This window comes from Pipra filicauda, unplaced genomic scaffold (genome assembly GCF_003945595.2).
Source record: "Pipra filicauda isolate LSUMZ 115617 unplaced genomic scaffold, ASM394559v2 scaffold39_size4671491_pilon, whole genome shotgun sequence".
Lineage (NCBI taxonomy): Eukaryota > Metazoa > Chordata > Aves > Passeriformes > Pipridae > Pipra > Pipra filicauda.
In genome coordinates, this window is record NW_024104531.1 from 4,265,222 (window position 1) to 4,283,107 (window position 17,886).

The 17,886-nt window shown below is 37.8% G+C and overlaps 1 protein-coding gene across 10 annotated transcripts in view; it reads left to right on the forward strand.

Annotated features, from left to right (window-relative positions):
- CTNND2 (catenin delta 2) overlaps nt 1-17,886 on the forward strand; it is a 631,056-nt gene that overhangs the window by 578,483 nt on the left and 34,687 nt on the right. For all 10 annotated transcript variants that reach the window (XM_027724249.2, XM_027724246.2, XM_027724247.2 and 7 more), the window contains one exon: nt 15,301-15,511. In XM_027724249.2, coding sequence (XP_027580050.1) covers nt 15,301-15,511 — 211 coding nt within the window. The remainder of the gene's footprint in view (nt 1-15,300; nt 15,512-17,886) is intronic.

Here is a 17,886-nt window from a genome sequence, read left to right on the forward strand (position 1 = left end):
CCAAGTTACAGCTCCGCCTCCTACTCCTTCAAAATACAGTGTACACAACCTCACTCAATTAATAGTCCTGTCCTGTCTCTCCCAGCACATCTCAAGCCTACACTTTCTGAAGTTAACTCTGTGTCTAATCCTCCTCCACCTCAGAATAAACCAGCAGTTTTCAGATCTGCTAGAGAGGACACTGTGCAGTCCACTTTTTATCCTCAAAAAGCTTTCCTGATAAAGGTCCTGTTAAAGGAACTAACAGATTCACAAAATAGTCACTCCTTCTTACAATTGCTTTACAATAAAACCTTACCCTAGTGCTGCAAGGCCCTTTGAGTACAGGTTTGAAAGTCCTAAACCCAAACACAATCTCTTTGACAAATGAAGCTCGACATAAATCACAATTGCCATTAAAATCTCCCAATTCTTGTCCACCAGTTTAGAAAGCACGCAGCTCATTGCAGCCTCCCAAGTTCAACAGTGAAATGGATACAATACCTTCAGCGTACAGGTTCAACAAGCCTAAATATCAAACAAATAATATTAACGCTATGTCTTCAGCACTCAATGAGAAGATGACAAACACTGTTGCAGCCACAGCAACAGCTGCAGTGCTGTGTTGAACTCCACAGGGACTGGAGTTAGTATTTTTATACCAGAGGGTATATTCCAGAAGGAATAGAGCAAGTATTTCAAAGTCTGTAGAGGCGACAGTATACTTCCACCTTTGGACAAAGAGAAAGGTGAAGTGCTTCTTAGCCCCTTGGTAATGTCAGGGCCTTATGGACTAACATTCCTGAAATCAGTGGAGCTGTGCCTGACATATGATGCTTCCTGGGGATCCAAACTGTCTTGTTGGAGCAAAGTGTGTTGTGCCTCAGTCCTAATTGACCATTTATTAATATTAAGTTAGCTTAATGAATAAATAATGGCAAACTGAGATGGACCTTCCATATAAACTGAACCACTCTATTTCAAGGCCAGCAAGAGCGGCTTGCAAGCATAAACTCAGAAACCATAAAAATTCCCTCTGAACCATTTCTTTAAAAGCTTCCAAGTTTGGACACTTGATTTGCAGTTTTCTTTGTTCCAGTTCTTTAGGTAGACCATATGAAGACCTCATCCTAAACATGCAACAGGGCCATATGTTCAGGGACCCTGCTTTTTCTGTCTTGTCTTGATGACCTAACAGAAGCCTTCCCTGACATATATGTTGTTCATGAACACAATCAGTAAGAATAATGCCACTGCAGTACCACAAAGAACACAGCATTATACCTTGTTTGCAGGTTGAAGAGGTATAGTCACAGTAATTGAATATATTATCAAAGCTGAGACAGAAGTCTAAGATTGATCTGTCTTCATAGCTATTCTTGTTTCTTTCATTTGGGCTCATTCTGGTTGGTCCATATCCTTCGTGAAGTCCAGCATTCAGACTAGTTTGATATTTCTCCATAAGCTTTGCAGAGAGGAACATATTACCTGTATGTTCTGCGAGGAGTAGTTGTTAGTACACTTCTGTATAGCTGTCTTTGTCACAGCAACACATCTCGTAACACATGCCTATGCTGTGATCTTCTCAGGCTTCCTGATCCTTTTCTTCAGAATTGCTACTCAGTAAGTGTTCTTCATTCTGTATTTCTGCAGATAATCATCTCCTGCCTCTGTACAATAATATTATCCATTTGACTTTCATGAATTCTGTCTTCTTAAATCAAGATAGCTGAATTCTAAACCAGTTCTCAATCATTTTTCAGTCTCTGTCCTTCTCTCTATCACCATCCATACCACTGACTGTGACACAGAATGGATATACACTCAGGATAGAAGATTGTCTACAGAACTTAATTTATACATTAGTTCATACATTTTCTACAGAATTCTTTTGATAAATGCTTATGTTTCAATTATGAACCATTAGTACATGTTCTGCGTAGCACCATCCAAATACTTTTTCATCCTATATGCAGCAGTTCCATCTTATTTTCAATTCCTTTTCTGCTCTTTATTAGTTAATCTTTCCACTTGCATGCTCTGCTGGAGGGTAGGAGGGCTCTGCAGAGGGACCTGGACAGACTGGATAAATGGGCTGAATCCAATGGTATGATGTTTAACAAGAACCAGTGACAGGTCCTGCACTTTGGCCACAACAACCCCATGCAGCGCTACAGGCTGGGGACGGAGTGGCTGGAGAGCAACCAGGCAGAGAGAGACCTGGGGATTTTAATCACCAGGAATCTGAACATGAGCCAGCAGTGTGCCCAGGTGGCCAAGAAGGCCAATGGCATCCTGGCCTGTATCAGGAACAGTGTGGCCAGCACGATCAGGGCAGTGATTCTGCCCCTGTACTCGGCACTAGCTAGGCAGCACCTTGAGTGCTGTGTCCAGTTCTGGGGCACTCAGTTTAGGAAGGACACTGAGGTGCTGGAGCAGGTCCAGAGAAGAGCAACAGGACTGGTGAAGGGACTGGAGCACAGGCCCTGTGAGGAGTGGCTGAGGGAGCTGGGGATGTTTAGCCTCGAGAAGAGGATGCTCAGGGGAGACCTCATCACTCTCTACAACTCCCTGAAAGGAGGTTGTAGCCAGGTGGGTCTCAGTCTCTTCTCCCAGGCAACCAGCAGTAGGACAAGAGGGCATGATCTTAAGCTGTGCCAGGGGAGGTTTAGATTAGATATTAGAAAGAAATTCTTTACAGAAAGAGTGATCAGGCATTGGAATGGGCTACCCAGGGAGATGGTGGAGTCACTGCCCCTGGAGGTATTTAAGAAGAGACTGGATGTGGCACTTAGTGCCATGGTCTAGTTGACAGGGTGGTGTTGGGTCATGGGTTGGACTCAATGATCTCAGGGGTCTTTTTCAGCCTGGTTGATTCTGTGATTCTATGATTCATATCCCAGATTATGTTCATATCAGAAAGAATGCAGTCCATTGTGGTCTTTATGTTGGAAAAATTCTGTTAAAAATTTGTACTAGGAGAAGAAACTAAACATGCATGTGCATGCATGAAGAGACATATCATATTTAAATATTTCTTTCATTATGAAAAGTAGCCTTTTTAGCAGGAGAGCAGCTAATGGGACTATATGTGCTATTCAGTGTATTGTGTCAACTATATAAGATATAACACGTATTTTTTTAACAGTTTTCTACTGATCTGCAGTTGTCTGTTGTGATGTTTTTGCGTTGTATTGATTTTGAATTTGTTTTGGACAGGGAGGTTAGACTAGACAAACTCCAGATGTCCTTTTTAAGCTCAGTTATTCTGATTCTAGATGTAATTATGAAATTTACTTGATATTAATACAAACATTTTTTCATATGTATCTGTCTAAAGCCAAATACTTCTATGAATTATTAGGAGAGCATTATCTGACTCAGTCTCTGAAAGGAAAAATAATTCCAGGACAAAGAGAACTTGAACATAAATGACAGATTTATCTGCTTTAATTTGCTTTCAGAAGAGGATTTCATAGCTCAGAAGTGGGCCGGCTTCCAAGATATTCCCCAGGATGTTTACTTTTAATATTTGAAATAAATATGTACAAAGGATATTTTTCAGGCATTTTCAAAGATAAGAATATGCTTGTCAATAAATCTGGAAGCTAACAGCTATCTAGTAGAATATCACATAATTGGTAAGAGAGTGCTTTATATTAATGATTTTTAAAGAATCTTTTCAGTATGATTTGCCTGCTATAAATTTCATACAACATGACTGCAAATATGTTTTGTATTGCTGTTTATATTAGATAAGGAGCTCATGTTTAAAGGAACATTTGGCTGCACAATATTGCTGTTAACTGCATCTCAGTCAAGAGCCAATATACCAATATCAATATTCTCTCTCCTTCCTCATGTTTTTTCACAAAATTTCATTTATATGAGTGATTTTTTTTTAAGAGTAGTGCTATGATATTCAAAACCATTGAACTTAGTGATGCCATTTAAATAGAGTATTTAGCATAATTGTCAAAGGGAAGCCCAGTGTCACTTGCTAGTGCATTGAATCACATTCACCACTATCATCCATCTGCTTTACCCTGGATTTGGTTCATAGGCAGGAATTTTAACTGGGCGTTTCTGCTAAGTCAAGATGGGAACCAGCTTGTGCTACAGGAAAACCATGGCAAACAGGAATAAAATCCTTAATTTTCTCGTATAGTGAAGACTAATGTTTGCTTGAGACGGTGATAAATGAAGCCTTACCTTATTGCTCCTGCTCAGCTTTATGAGAGCAAGATCAAGCCAAAAAACTGAGTTTTGGAATACTTGCCCAATTCTCCCCCTCTCTTTGGAAGTAGCAGAGGTCAGCCAATGTTGCAGAGGTCTGAGAGATGAAATTGAGGAGGTTATGGGCTTTGCCTTTTAAGCAGATCTCCTCTATCCAACTTGATCTCCAAGAAGGAGATTGAGTCCAGCATAACAAGGCTAACATATAGATTCTCTGACTGTCACCATGTGGGCAATTGCATCCCCATGGAGGTGAGAGAAGGAGATTGAGTGAGTGCAGAGTCTTGGGAATCCTCCCGCCATGTGTTACTCAGATGTAGGTGAGCAGCTGTGACTCAAGTTAAAAAAGCAACAGTTTAGTGCCTGAGCAAGCTCGAATGGATGTCTGGAGGCAAGGTTTCTTTGAGGGCCACTAGAGAAAAGACTTGATCAGCTACTAGCCTGAAGGTGACACCTCAAGCTGTTACCTTGAAAGGATTGGCACTAGCAAAACCCAGAAACAAATCACTTTATGAACCCATTGACTCCCACCTCTTGAGGAAGCACAAGCAGAACTGTGCTCTAGTAGATCTGTACTCTGATAGAGCAGTTGGGACTAGGATTCATTTGACACGATTTCTTTAAACACAACTATTAATGAGCTATATATCTTAGAAGTTGAGAAAGTTTTTTATGAGAAATGTAAAAACTAGTCATGTTGTAGTCAACATTGTTTAAGGAAGGTTATTGGATTCATTTTTGCCCTTCTTATGAGAATAAAATCTTATTTTTACCCTGCACTGTATCCTTGCTTACATACCTACTGTATTCAGGTCTTATATTGTAGCACCTTCAGATTAATTAAAATATAAAACTACAATATAATTTGCTCTTTTCCAAAGACCGTGTTGTTAAGAAGACAAAACACTCTGTTGAGAACAGGAATTAAACTGACTCAGAACATTAGTATTATCTGCAAAATTAATTGACCTCTAAAAAATACCTATAAAGCTGAATACCTGTCCACTTCTGCATGACTAATGTGAGAGACCCCATTTCTACTAAATGTACCTATAGCTTCATTACTGCAGCAGACCTCTGTATAGTCTGTTTTAGTTATACTGATACATTAGCAGTTCAACAGATGAATACTGTGTCTTCATGAGGTCTTTGCTAACAATTCCAAATTGCAGGAAAAAAAGCAAATACTGCATTATATCCTTACCCTTTCATGGATAAATTGTCTTTGAAGTTTTCTTTTACCTTCTCCTGACCATTGACATCTGTGAAGTTAGTTTATGGTTCCACTGAGCCTTTGATACTAACCAGGATTTTGTTATTAAATATAAATGATTTTATTCTATGGTGCACAATACAGCAATGTGAAATAGTGATACATATCCTCAGCATTTTTGTTTTGCCACAGATTAATTATTTTAATTGCTCCATGTAGAGTTTTCATGGTGATGACTTAAGAACTGTTTGAACACTGAAGTAATTATGGAATATATGAACATTGCAGTATGACTTAAGTGGTTTTGATATTCATTGGAAGAGTTGTTTTCAAAAGGCACTACGACTTTTACAAGATTAATGTTTATTGAGCTAAAGGATTTACATCTATGCTTCTTATTTGACCTTAATAACAGAATATATCACGAGGTTCCATTTTGATTTTGTTTCTCTTAATACTTTAATGTACATTTCTAAACATAAGAGTCTTTGTATTTTCACCATGTTGTTCTCCTAACTGTATATAAAAGCATGCAAAACCAAACAGTCTATCAGATCATACCGTGGGGACAAATTTGTTCATGAGTTTCAGGCAATGTTATAGCACAAGAAGCAAAAAAAGTAGTAGCAAATAAATGTGAATTGCTTCATGGACAGTGAAAACAGGATAATGTCTAATTGCAATTCACTCTGGCTACTCTTGTCAGAATCTTGTTCTGTTTTAGACACAAAATGAAAAACAAAGTGGAAAAGAAAAACTACTTTTTTATGAATCTGATTTGATACCTTTTGACATTGGTAGACAGACTCATTAATTTCAGTGGGTGTTGGATCAGGGCATAGATCTAGAAGCCTAAACTTACTTTTCCAAAAATAGATTATAGTCTTATTTCTTCATTATGGCCTAATTTAAAGTCCCTGGAATCAGACTATTAACAAAATATTATCCTATCTCAGAAAATAATGCAGATAAAACTAAAATTCCACTCAAGACTCGCATAGCACTTTTCCTCTTCAAAGCACTTTAGCAGCACTGATTAATCATAACATTAATTAAACGACTATATTTTTTAAAAAATTCAAACTTCCAAAAGCTCTGTTCTCTGCAGGGAGCAGGGAAGAGGATAGCAAGGGACTAAAACCAGCTCCAGTAATCAGAAAACTTAGCCTGCAGCAATTAAACTGAGGAATTACTTCCCTTGCAGAATCTTTTTTACCTTGGGCTAGTGGAAAGATGAAAGGAAAGATGGCAGTGCAGTCTAAACAAGAAATAAATCTGTCGGTGTCTAAAGGAGCTGCTGGTTAATTGGACATGTTTGCACTACCTGAGTCAATAGGTAGGCTAACAACTCCTTTCCATGCCTTTTCTAGTTTGTATACCTGGTAGGAAATGTAATCAAAATTAATTAGAAAGGAAATTATTTGAGTTATTGCACACATGGACTACATCCATTCTGGATATAAAACCCAAACATACAAGAATAAATTTCTTAGTCAAATAACAATAAAGCCTGAGTTTGTCATTTTTGTTCCCAGACAACCTTCCAGGGCTAAGACTGCAGAGAGACAGGCAAAGCCACCACTCAAATCCCTTTTTCTGGCCAAGGGAGTAGGAACAACAGAAGAGCAGTAATATATGATAGTTTGTCTTTAAAAATGCTGAGTTCCTTTACTGCTGAGTGTGACAAATAGAAGCTTACTGGTGGAGATTTTTCTCCTTCTGTGGACCCAGCAGTTTTTTGGCATATCAGGTCAACAGATAATTAGGCAAGTCAAACTGAACTTTTAACTGCCTCATTTTTATAGTCCCAGCGTGGGTGAGACAGTCACAAATTAATACTTACACCGTTTTCCAAATTCATCTTGAAAAACCAGGTTGCAAGTCAGAGAATACACCCTGAGCTGGGCTGCCTCTCTTTGATATTTGGTTTGCTTCTCCAGCATGGGAGAGGGAGGATAAACATTGTTCAGCTGATATATGGATGAACATTCAAAATAGAAGCCATCCACTATGCTGGGTGAGAGGTGCTGTTAAGAAACACAAAATCCGTTTGGCCATGGTACACATAAATCCATTTCTGTAGTACTTTTCTGACTGTTCTGCTGTAATCATATAGTCCCCCAAAGGAGAGCTAGTTTCTCCAGAAATCCACATAGCATGCATCCCATGACAATTGCCAAAAAGAGAGCAGCAAAGATGGAAGAGGCAGAGGTGTACAACAGGGTCTCAATACACCACTCTGGTTTTGGCATTAGCTCCAACAGAACCAACTGAAGTGCTTCTGCATGCAAAGTGCAGACATGAATCTAGCCTTTAAAGCACATGTTGGAACATGAATTAGCAGGTTATGGTCAGCTAAAGAGCTCTGGAATTTGTTCAGTCTTTAGTTTTTAAGATAACTGCTGTTATAAAGTCTGAGTATCTGCAGTCTTGCTGCGTGAGAGACACGCAGAATATGAAGGGGTTCCACTGAGAGAGGAGTAAAATTAGTGTTAGAAATAACAGCAGATTAAATAGTTGCCTGTGGAATTGAGATACACCAGAGAGACAGTAGCATAAGAGCAATAGCTTTTAAACACACTGGGATTTTTGAGTCTAAAACCTATGCTTGTAAACTAGCTAAAATTTCTTTTTGTTCAGAACGGTAAAAAGCAGGGGTGTGACTAAAGCAGGATCTAGCTGAGCATCAAACTGTAGGTGTTTAAAACAGTATGAGGAGAGAGTGGAAAAGCCTGGCAAACAAGGCAGATGCAGAAATTCACAAGACATGGCAAAGGACAGTGAAAATTTCACAGTTAAGACCCAAAGGTCTGAGAGGACACAGCTCAAGGAAGAAAAATTATTAGTCGTGTAATAGAGGAGAGAGGGAGTAGCCCTGAGAAGGTGAGTTGAAAACAAGAAAAATAATCAGCCAGAGGGAGGCAGGAAATATATGAAATGGAAAAGTTATGTTTCTGGAAGCAGAAAAGCTGAAGGAGGAAGGTAACTGGGTTAAAATGCTGCTACAGGAATGAAAATCTATGAAGGATCTGAGAAAGCATTTTGCTGAAAAGCGGTGATTGCACTGCACCTGGTTGTGATTTCAGGTTCAAAATACCAAAATGCTTCTCTTTTTCTTTGTCCAATGCCAATAGCTTCTATACATACTGCTCTTTCATCCTTATTATGGCTGTGCCCATTGTCATTCCTTGTTCTCCTCATGCCATACCTTTCTTTCTGCAAAATATAGAACCAACATCTTTAATCTTTCTCAAAAGATAAAGACTTCTATATTGGTTCCCTTTTAGATATTTGATTCTTTTACAAGCAAATCTCAATTGACATTGCCACACAGTTATTGGTGTTTCACATACTTTCATCACTCATTGGAAGTTTGAGGGTTTCTTCCTTAAATTTGTAAAAGATGACTATTCCTGCTCCCTGTAGAGCTTTATATGCCACACTACTGATAGCTGAATTTATTCTTGATAAAAAAAGATTTTTAAAAAAGAAAACCAATGACTGGCACATCACATACAATACATCAGGGAAGATACTGTTCCTCTTTGTCATGGTCCGTACCAAATACCAATCTTTTATCTTGAAATCTTGCTACCTGTCATTAGAGGTGGTGAAAAACTGAAAAGAGTGTATCATTTATCTGAAGTGAAGAGGGAATCTGAGACCTCCACCTGATTCTTTGTTCTATCTCAGCAGCCATGAGCAAAGTTCATGTCCATCCTTGGGGGCACAGGAGGGCATGTGTGTGTAATGGTTTTTATTCATGCCGTCTTTTCAAAAAATAATTTATCTCCACAAAGTCTTATCTCCACAAAATTTAAATTCAAGTAAACCTGTAAGGAAATTAAATCTGGCATTGTTCTCTAGCTTAAAGTACTCATTATCCCAACTTAAATGACAGGCTATGCTTAACGTGAAGCAGCTAAAGCAGTGGCTCCAGGCCATGAGCTTTGAGCTGCTTACTGAAACCAGTTTAAGTTAATCCATCACTCTTTCCCTTATCAATGATTGGGCTGAGGTGAGAGTATTTTTGGATAGGAATAACTGAAGTACTATAGTCAATTGCCATTATGTAGTGAAATGCCTTTATATGCATTTGCTCTGAAGTGCCAGACATTACAAATATTTGTGCATGTCACTACCATAAGAAGTAAAAGGACTTGGGTACCTAAAAAAACATTTTTGGCTAAACATACTTATGTGCCTAGAGATAAGCATTAAACTTTAAAGACCATAGGGTCTCCTACCTTGTTTACATCTGCTTTTCCAGAAGTCTGTGTGTTTTCCATAGGTCTACTAACTCTGCGTGGGTATCTCAGATATCCAAGGGAATTTGAAAGTTTATTAGCTCCCTCTGTACACAAAAATTTCCCCCTACATGACTGAAAATGGTTTAATCTTTCTTTTTACACCTAAATCCCAAACTGATACAGAGTCCCCTGTTCTCTCATACTTGCTAAAAGTGGTGGGACTCATGCTTTTCAGGGCACACTTTTTAGTCCTACTGCTCCAGTTTTTTTCCACTTTGGTCTTCCAATAACAATTCATAATTCAATAACAATACCCCCTCAAGTGTTTTCAGTGGCAAAAAAAATCTCTCTTTGAAAAGTAACGAAACTTTTATTAGACTATCAGTTGAATACACTGACTCATGATCAGAATTTGTTCCATACAAATTAAGTAGACAGTTTTGGCATATTTATTAAATAATGATTGAAAGTAAGAATAGAAGCTCTTCCAGTCATACTCTTTCCGTAAAGTCTGTGAAATGCTGAAATTGAATGGTATTAAAAACACAAGGATGGTAAAAGTGCCCGAAACCACATATGACTAAGTCTAGCGCATATTAGCACAAAAAGAAGCAAATTCCCATATATTGTGACATACAAGCACCAGTAGATCTGGCATAGGATATCTGTATCTTTACAATAAAGTATGGTGACATTTTGCCATTTTTATATTATCTAACTACATATGTGAATTAATGGATATCTTAAAGGGGGAAAAAATGGTGAACTATTACTTTTGTAGAACAAGCTCTACTTCTAGGACAAGGTTCTTAGTTTGAATTAGTAACTTTTTGAGGTTTCTTGTTTTTTCAATAGGTCAGTTTTCCTAGTCTTGTTCCCTCAAACTAGGAACCATGTCACAACTATTTAATAAATTTGCCGGTGTGTCAAAGTAATTTTTCAGAGATGACTGAAAATGGAAATGAAGTCAATGAGGTTGCAACAGCAGTGAATTTGTCTCAAGGCAATAGTAGGGAAATATTTCCAGAAATAGAACCTTATCTGTGATGCTTTTACTCTGGTTAAATCTACCAGAAGAATAGTTTGCTCTTCTGTTTGTCTCTGAAGGCAAAGCTCTTAGGCCAGCTATCAGTTTGATCCTATGAAGTAAAAAGTTTCCTGAATTAAGTAATGGAGGCAGGTATTAAGGTGCTAATGAGACTTTATCATGCAAAGGAAAAGACATTAAATCTTCATTGTTGAAATAATAAGCAAACACTTAAGTGCATGGTGTTAGATGAATCACCCTCTTAATATGAAAGCAATGGAAGTCCCGGCTGAGAAAAATAATTTTTAAATGTGTAGTATCAGAAAAATGCTGTCCCAAGCACCCACAGAGAAACCCCTTTCCTTTTATGGCTATGTAATGTCTTTCTTTCTTCCTTTAGGAGTGAAATTGAACAAATAAATACGATTTTTTTTTCTTGTCAACCTGTTGACTATGTTTAATCGTATTATGTAAATCCTCTTTAAAAGCTTCAAATAATTTTTGAGTCTTATAATGTGTGATGTTGTTCAGATAAAAAATCAATCTGTTTGTAGATCAAAGTAGTTATGTGTGAACCCTAATGAAAATTACAGTGCTGTTCATTTTAAATATAATCCTAACACACATCCACCTCTCTTCCCAGGACCCTCATCAGTTCTCACTTTTTCCATTCAGGGAAGCTTCTTCTGCTGCAAGCTGAATTGCTCAGCCTTTCTACTAGTAGTGCTAGATAATACTTTGCTGACATTACAAGACTAGTTTCCATTACACATTTCAGTCTACTTTCAGAAGAGGTTCTTAACACTGAAAAAAATAATTCTAAATGCAAATGCTCTACAGAATCTAACACAGACTAATGCAAAAGTCAAGGATCGCATGTGTTGTCAGCTGTGTTGGGCCGATGCAACAATACCTGTGGCATTACTTGACATTTATGCCACTCTAAAGTAGAACAAGGTTTCTTCTATAGCTAATGCTAGAAAACATGACTCTTCTTCATGTCTGTAGTAAAGAAGTAGTAACATAACTGAGTTAAGAGAAGTTAACTGTAACTGATGTTTTTTTTCTGTGAATGTAGTACAATAATTTATTACCTAACTACATGTATAGTTTTAGAAAACATGACTAGAATGCAAACAAGTTACTGTGGAATGGTTTTTGAAGTATAAATAGTCCTTCACTTTCAACTTCCATGACTTAACTCTATATTAAAGCAAATTTACTGCTTTTTCAATATAAGTTTATAAGTTTTAAATTAAATTAAATTAATGCCACATTATTTTAAGGCTAAGGCAGGGGATTTTCTCATCCCAGATGTATTTTCAAATAGCTAACACAGTGTTCAAAATACTCAAAGCACAGAAAATATGCTAACAGTTACACTTGTTAATAGATTTTAAGACCATGTAAGCAGTGGCTTGGATCAACTCTGTTACCCAGCCACTTCCCTCTTATTCCATCTGGTGTGCCACCTTTTTCTGGTAAACTCCTGGAAGGACATTTTGAGCCTGTCTGACATTTTGATACCTGTCTGAGTTGTAATCAGTTGCTTTTACCCATGTGTGTGAGTATAGCTTTGTTGGAGGTGGCAGTTCTGTCTTCTGCTGCCTTTTGGGGACAGGGCACGGAGGAGGAAGCCTGTCAACCCCACAGGCAGCTCCTGGCAGGACTTGGGGCCTGGCACTGTCATTACAGGTTCTGATGGGGGGGGTCTACAAACTAGACACCACCTTGCATAGCTGCAACTGCTGAAATACACTCATTAGATTTTAGGTCTACAAAATATGTACTGTCAGTCTTCTGGCACTTGCTAGCCAAAGGCTAAATTTCATGCAATTCTTAAGGGGGGGGGGGGGGAACCAAACCAAAACAAACAAAAAAAACCAAAACCAACCAAAAAAAACCCAACCAGACCCACTCAGAATATATTTTATACATAATATAATATAGTTTAAATACACAGATGATTAAGAATTGAATAGTAGTATTGAGCTGGAATTACTACAACTGCTCAGAATAAGGAATGCTGTACTGTCCCACTGTTACATATCTATAAAAAATCTGTTTTATTGGAAGTATCTATTAGTGATTTGGTCTTCTCATGCCTAATGAAGGGTGTACATGGCAGATATGTTAGAACTGCTGAGCGTTAGCATATCCAGAATGCTTATACTGTGTTGTGTTTGTTTTAGTTTTCCTACTGATATTTCCCTGATAGCTCCAAAGCTTTTAGTTATTGTAAGAAGCATGTATATTGGTATGAATACTATTGCCTGGAATACTAGGCCAGTTCCAGGAAAGAGATCTGCTTGGAGCAGCCATCCAGATTTCCTTATACCCTGTGCTCAGGGTTGCAATCTTTGGCTGCTAATAGAATGATCATTGTGATCTGGTTCCATCAGAGGACTGAGGTGATGAGATGCTCTGTTGCAATTTAAGTGAGGTGTGAAAGCAAAAAGGAACTTTGGTCTGTTCTGGATGTGTGCACAGAGTAAAGCAGAAAGTCTCACTGATCTGATTTATCTACTTGTACTTACTCTTGACCAGTGGCAGGCACTGTGCTAGAAGAGTAAAAACCACATCAAATAGTTTATTTTATTTTTTTATATACATCTTAATTTGATATATGTTGTAAATTGAAGTAATCACTGTAAGTGATAAACAACTATTAATGTGTTCATGTTACACAGAACCAACAGATGCAGATGTAGATAACATATCACGCCATTGTAGAACAGTGTTTCATAAATGTACAGGGGAAAACAAACCATTTCTGAAACAGAAAGTGGTGCTAATAGTACTACATCTGATATTAATAGTATTGCTTAAAATTCTGATGCAAATAAATTAACTATTAAGTTCAAAGAAATAAAAATGAGGACAGAATTTGTATTGCAGCACACTGGCAAGATTCAAATGCTACTGCACACATTTTGTTGGGAATGTTATGGTTTTGATAATCAGGAATGTTTTTACGTGATATGGAGTGAGTATTCTGTAAGACCTCACCTTACTACAAAATCTGTTTGATAATCTTTACGTTTAACAGTTCAGTACAGAGATTTTAGTTTTATCTGTATTATGAATATTCTGTGTGAATACTACTGACTGTAGTTCTACCACAGCAGGCAAAATTGTGAGACATAAAAATGGTTCAATGTCTGATAGCTAAAAGATGTGACTTTCTTCTTACCTCTGCTTTCAAATATGGACACAAACAACTTTTATGAATTCAGAAATAAGGTTTTTAGTAAGTAGTCATAAACTAATTGATCAGAACATTTTTAAGTTATCAAAAATCTGATTAATTTATCATATTATATACAACAATTATACCTGATTATTTCATTCACAAAATGGGATGTAGATTAGATTACTAATTATATTTATATTTCCCAGTTTTCCTGTCCTTTTCATCCTTTATGGTACACTCATGGTGATTGCTGTATGCAAATTCCTGGCACAGCTGCACTGAAGGTGATTCAGAGTTTTCTCACTGGCCTAAGTAATAACTTCATCAGGCCTGCACCATCTCAGGTCTTCTCCATCACACTGAAGGAGTGAGCAGCCATTTACCATAACAGTGACCCTCTAGAACTGATGTGAGGCTTCTTGTGTATCTGTGCTGGTGCTAACCCTACCCTACATTTATATGTATTTACATTTACATTTACACTAGATATATAAATTCTCAGAAGCTGATTTTGTATTATTTTCACAAGTACTACATGACTTTCAGGGGAAATTTTGAAAAAAAAAAATCTGTTCATTGAAACATGAAAAAATTATAATAATCTTAGAATCATCTAGGTTGGAAAAGACCTTTAATATTATTGAGTCCAAATGTAATTGACAGAATTTCTTTTTCATGAAATGTTCAATGTGACCATTTTTAAAACTCCTTTCATTTTAGGAGATTTTAAGTTCTGGAGGTTAGTGTTTTCTTAAGTAACTCCTTACTAAATACCAGACTGGAATAGATGTCAGAAAGGCTCCCTTTCTGGTCAATACCTTTCTGGTCACTACAACTAAAGATGTGTGGAAAAGGTGGTGTCCTTGCTGAACAATATAGTATAAGAAACACTAATAAATCCAGTTAAATTACTGCACACAGCATAGAATTAACCTTAAACTGGTCCTTCAGAGAAGATTTTTTTTCATAAATAACGTTGTTGGATTTGCATTTACTCTTGAGGTTTTAACAATTGATGCACATTTAATTTATAGTAACAAGTTGTGAATTGTTTGGTGGGAGATGAAGACTTGCCAGATTTGGTAAACTGTGTCATTCAGGTTATCTTTACACATATACTTGCCTTTACTATCATAGTTTCATTCTCTTAAGGGCATGATATAGCCATATCCGAAGTCTCCAACTGATGCAGCATGGAAGTATTAGAGTCCATAATGTGTGAAATGCTTGAACATGCAATCATATAAATGTGGTTTACTCCAAAGTAATATGAGTATTCAATTAGATTACATGCAATGCTGCAAATGGTGCTAATAGTCTTGCGTGTTTCCCCTGTGCTTCTTCTCCATCACCCTTTATTGCTGTATCTTCTGAATTCTCCCTTCATTTTCTTTCAACAAAGGCAAGTATGCCATGAGGGATCTGGTCCACCGACTGCCAGGCGCTAACAACAGCAACAGCTCAGCAAGCAAGGCCATGTCTGATGACACCGTTACTGCCATTTGCTGCACTCTACATGAAGTCATCACTAAAAACATGGAGAATGCCAAGGCCTTACGAGACGCAGGCGGCATTGAGAAACTGGTTGGCATATCTAAGAGTAAAGGAGACAAGTATGTTTTGCAAATCACCTTGCACCTTTTTAACCTCTCCAGTAGTTATTACTAGTCCTGAATGTGTGTGCCTTCTCTGTGCAATCGTGAGTTGAATTCTTTAGTTTCACCAGAAGTCATATGCCCAGTGTGAAAGGTGACAAGAAACAGACAATGCCAGTACCAAAAGTCTCCCTCTGCTTTGGTTTGTTTTGACGTACCATCAACAGTGCGGGGAGTGCACTCCATGTGCATTTTAAGGAAGAGTAATTATCTACAGTAACCACTACCTCTGAGCAATTCCAGAAGATCCTGATAAACATTAGGGACAAGAGTAGTTGGATTGTACCTTGCAGAAGGGGTGACTGCTCCTCTTGCTCTAGGAGTGAAGAATGTAAAGTCACTGTCCCTCTTCACAGCAGCCTTTCCCCTGCCACCAGCTTGCTGGTAAGGCAGGGCACAGTAGAAAAACAGATCCATGGGTTTTCCTAACTACTTGTTTCCAAGAGAGCATTAGGCTGCTTTGTGAGGCAAAAAAAGTCTTGCACACAACTGTGACATTTTCAGAACAGCTATGGTTTCATCTTGTCTGTTTGCCTATGTACACACTCTTCATGAAGAGTTCACTCTTTATCCTTCTTTTGCCTAAAACAGATAGCCTGGTTCTCATATTTGTCAACCTGATGAAGTATAGTGCAATGGGACTATGGCAGTTTGAAAACAAAAAGCCTTCACTGTAGTGTACAAAACCCATCAGTCCACCTGCTTGAAGCTGTCATCACACAGCCTACTGCAGCATCAGAGCTCTAAAAGAGCCCCACAAAGCCAGGCACAACCCGAAGGAAAGATTTATGCACCCTACATTTGGTATGAGAACTTATGCTCGCCTATGTGATTGGAGCATTGCCAATATAATTTAATCACATTTCTTTTCCTCTATTGTCACCCTTTTCCTTTCATACCAAATTCATTATTGAAACATTCTTACATTCTAATTATAAGGGGTAAAAAGTAGTAGCATGACCAAGTATGTGATTCCCGTTGTGGAAACTCCCCATGCTCTGCCAATTTATTTACAATTGCATTTTGTTATTATTAAATCTATTTAAATTTATATTTTCTAGATCAAATTTACTGATATTGCAAGTAGGTTCATATCCATTTCACTTAAGCTAAATGTGTCTTTCCTCAGAATAATGCATTTGTCTACCTGTTCATTATCTGATAGAGATTATTAATGCCTGTTGAGTTTGAAATTTTCAAAGTATCATGGGCAGTTTTAGGAGGATCCAAGGGTATAATTCCCTGTTTAAATACTCCTCATAACTGTGAGGAGAAATACATCTATTTCTAATTAATATATTTAGCCCAGGTAATATTGAGTAATTCCAAAATGCCCTTCCAAATCATGATGTGTATCCTTCCTCTCAAGTACTTTGAGATGCAGTCATGTGTTATAATTGTAGCAGGTTACACAGTTCTAGAAAAGAAAACCTGTCAACATACAGTGCTATAAATGCCCATCTTAAGTAAAAGTTCCATTTTTCAGCTTTCAGAAATGTTAGTACTGTGCGCTGTTGGTTTGGTTTGGTTTCTTACATGTAATTGATTGTTTAAAAATCAAAATTGCTGGTTGTTGGATAAAGTTCTGGCATGCTCACTTTGATACAGTAAAAAACACTTCAGTATGAATTCATCTTGTCCAGTATAAAGCACGTGCTTCTACAATGCAGGATACTAGACTGGCCATGCGCCCTGGTACATATCAGTGCCAGGAGTGTGAGGCTGGCCCCACTAGCCTTTGGAATATGCCCAGGGCTTGAACGCTTTCCCTGTATGACCACACAAAAGAACTTATGTTCATAAGGTCATGTTGGCCAAGCCCATATCAGCTTTGCATAGTTCCTCTCTCTCCTCAGTACTCATGCGGTGGTTGGCACAGTTATTTTCCTCGTTACTCCATGCTACCAGCGCCCCACCAGCCAGTACAGCTGGAAGTATAATAAAAACAATTATGCTTGAAAGGGTTTATCAAAGTCCTGTTTATTCACCAGTTACCCACCTACAGCTGTACTCTGGGTGAAAAGTGGAATAAAAGTGGGGAAAAACGCACCAAATAAATTACTAGAAAAATACTATATAAGTTAATTGAATCAGTTGTGTCATGAACATTGCTTTACCAGTTTGACTGTCAGCCTACCAGTGATCCTTCTCAGAATTCACAGAATGAACCAAAGTGTGACCCCTGAGAAGAATTCTGCCCAAAGCAGTAACTTATGTTGCTGGTTTTCTGATTTCTCTTTAGTTTTGCAATCTATATGCCTCTTTTGAGTAAAACACAAATCATTTCAATGACTGCCCCAAACTCTATCAATCTTCATTCTGGACTTTGGCCT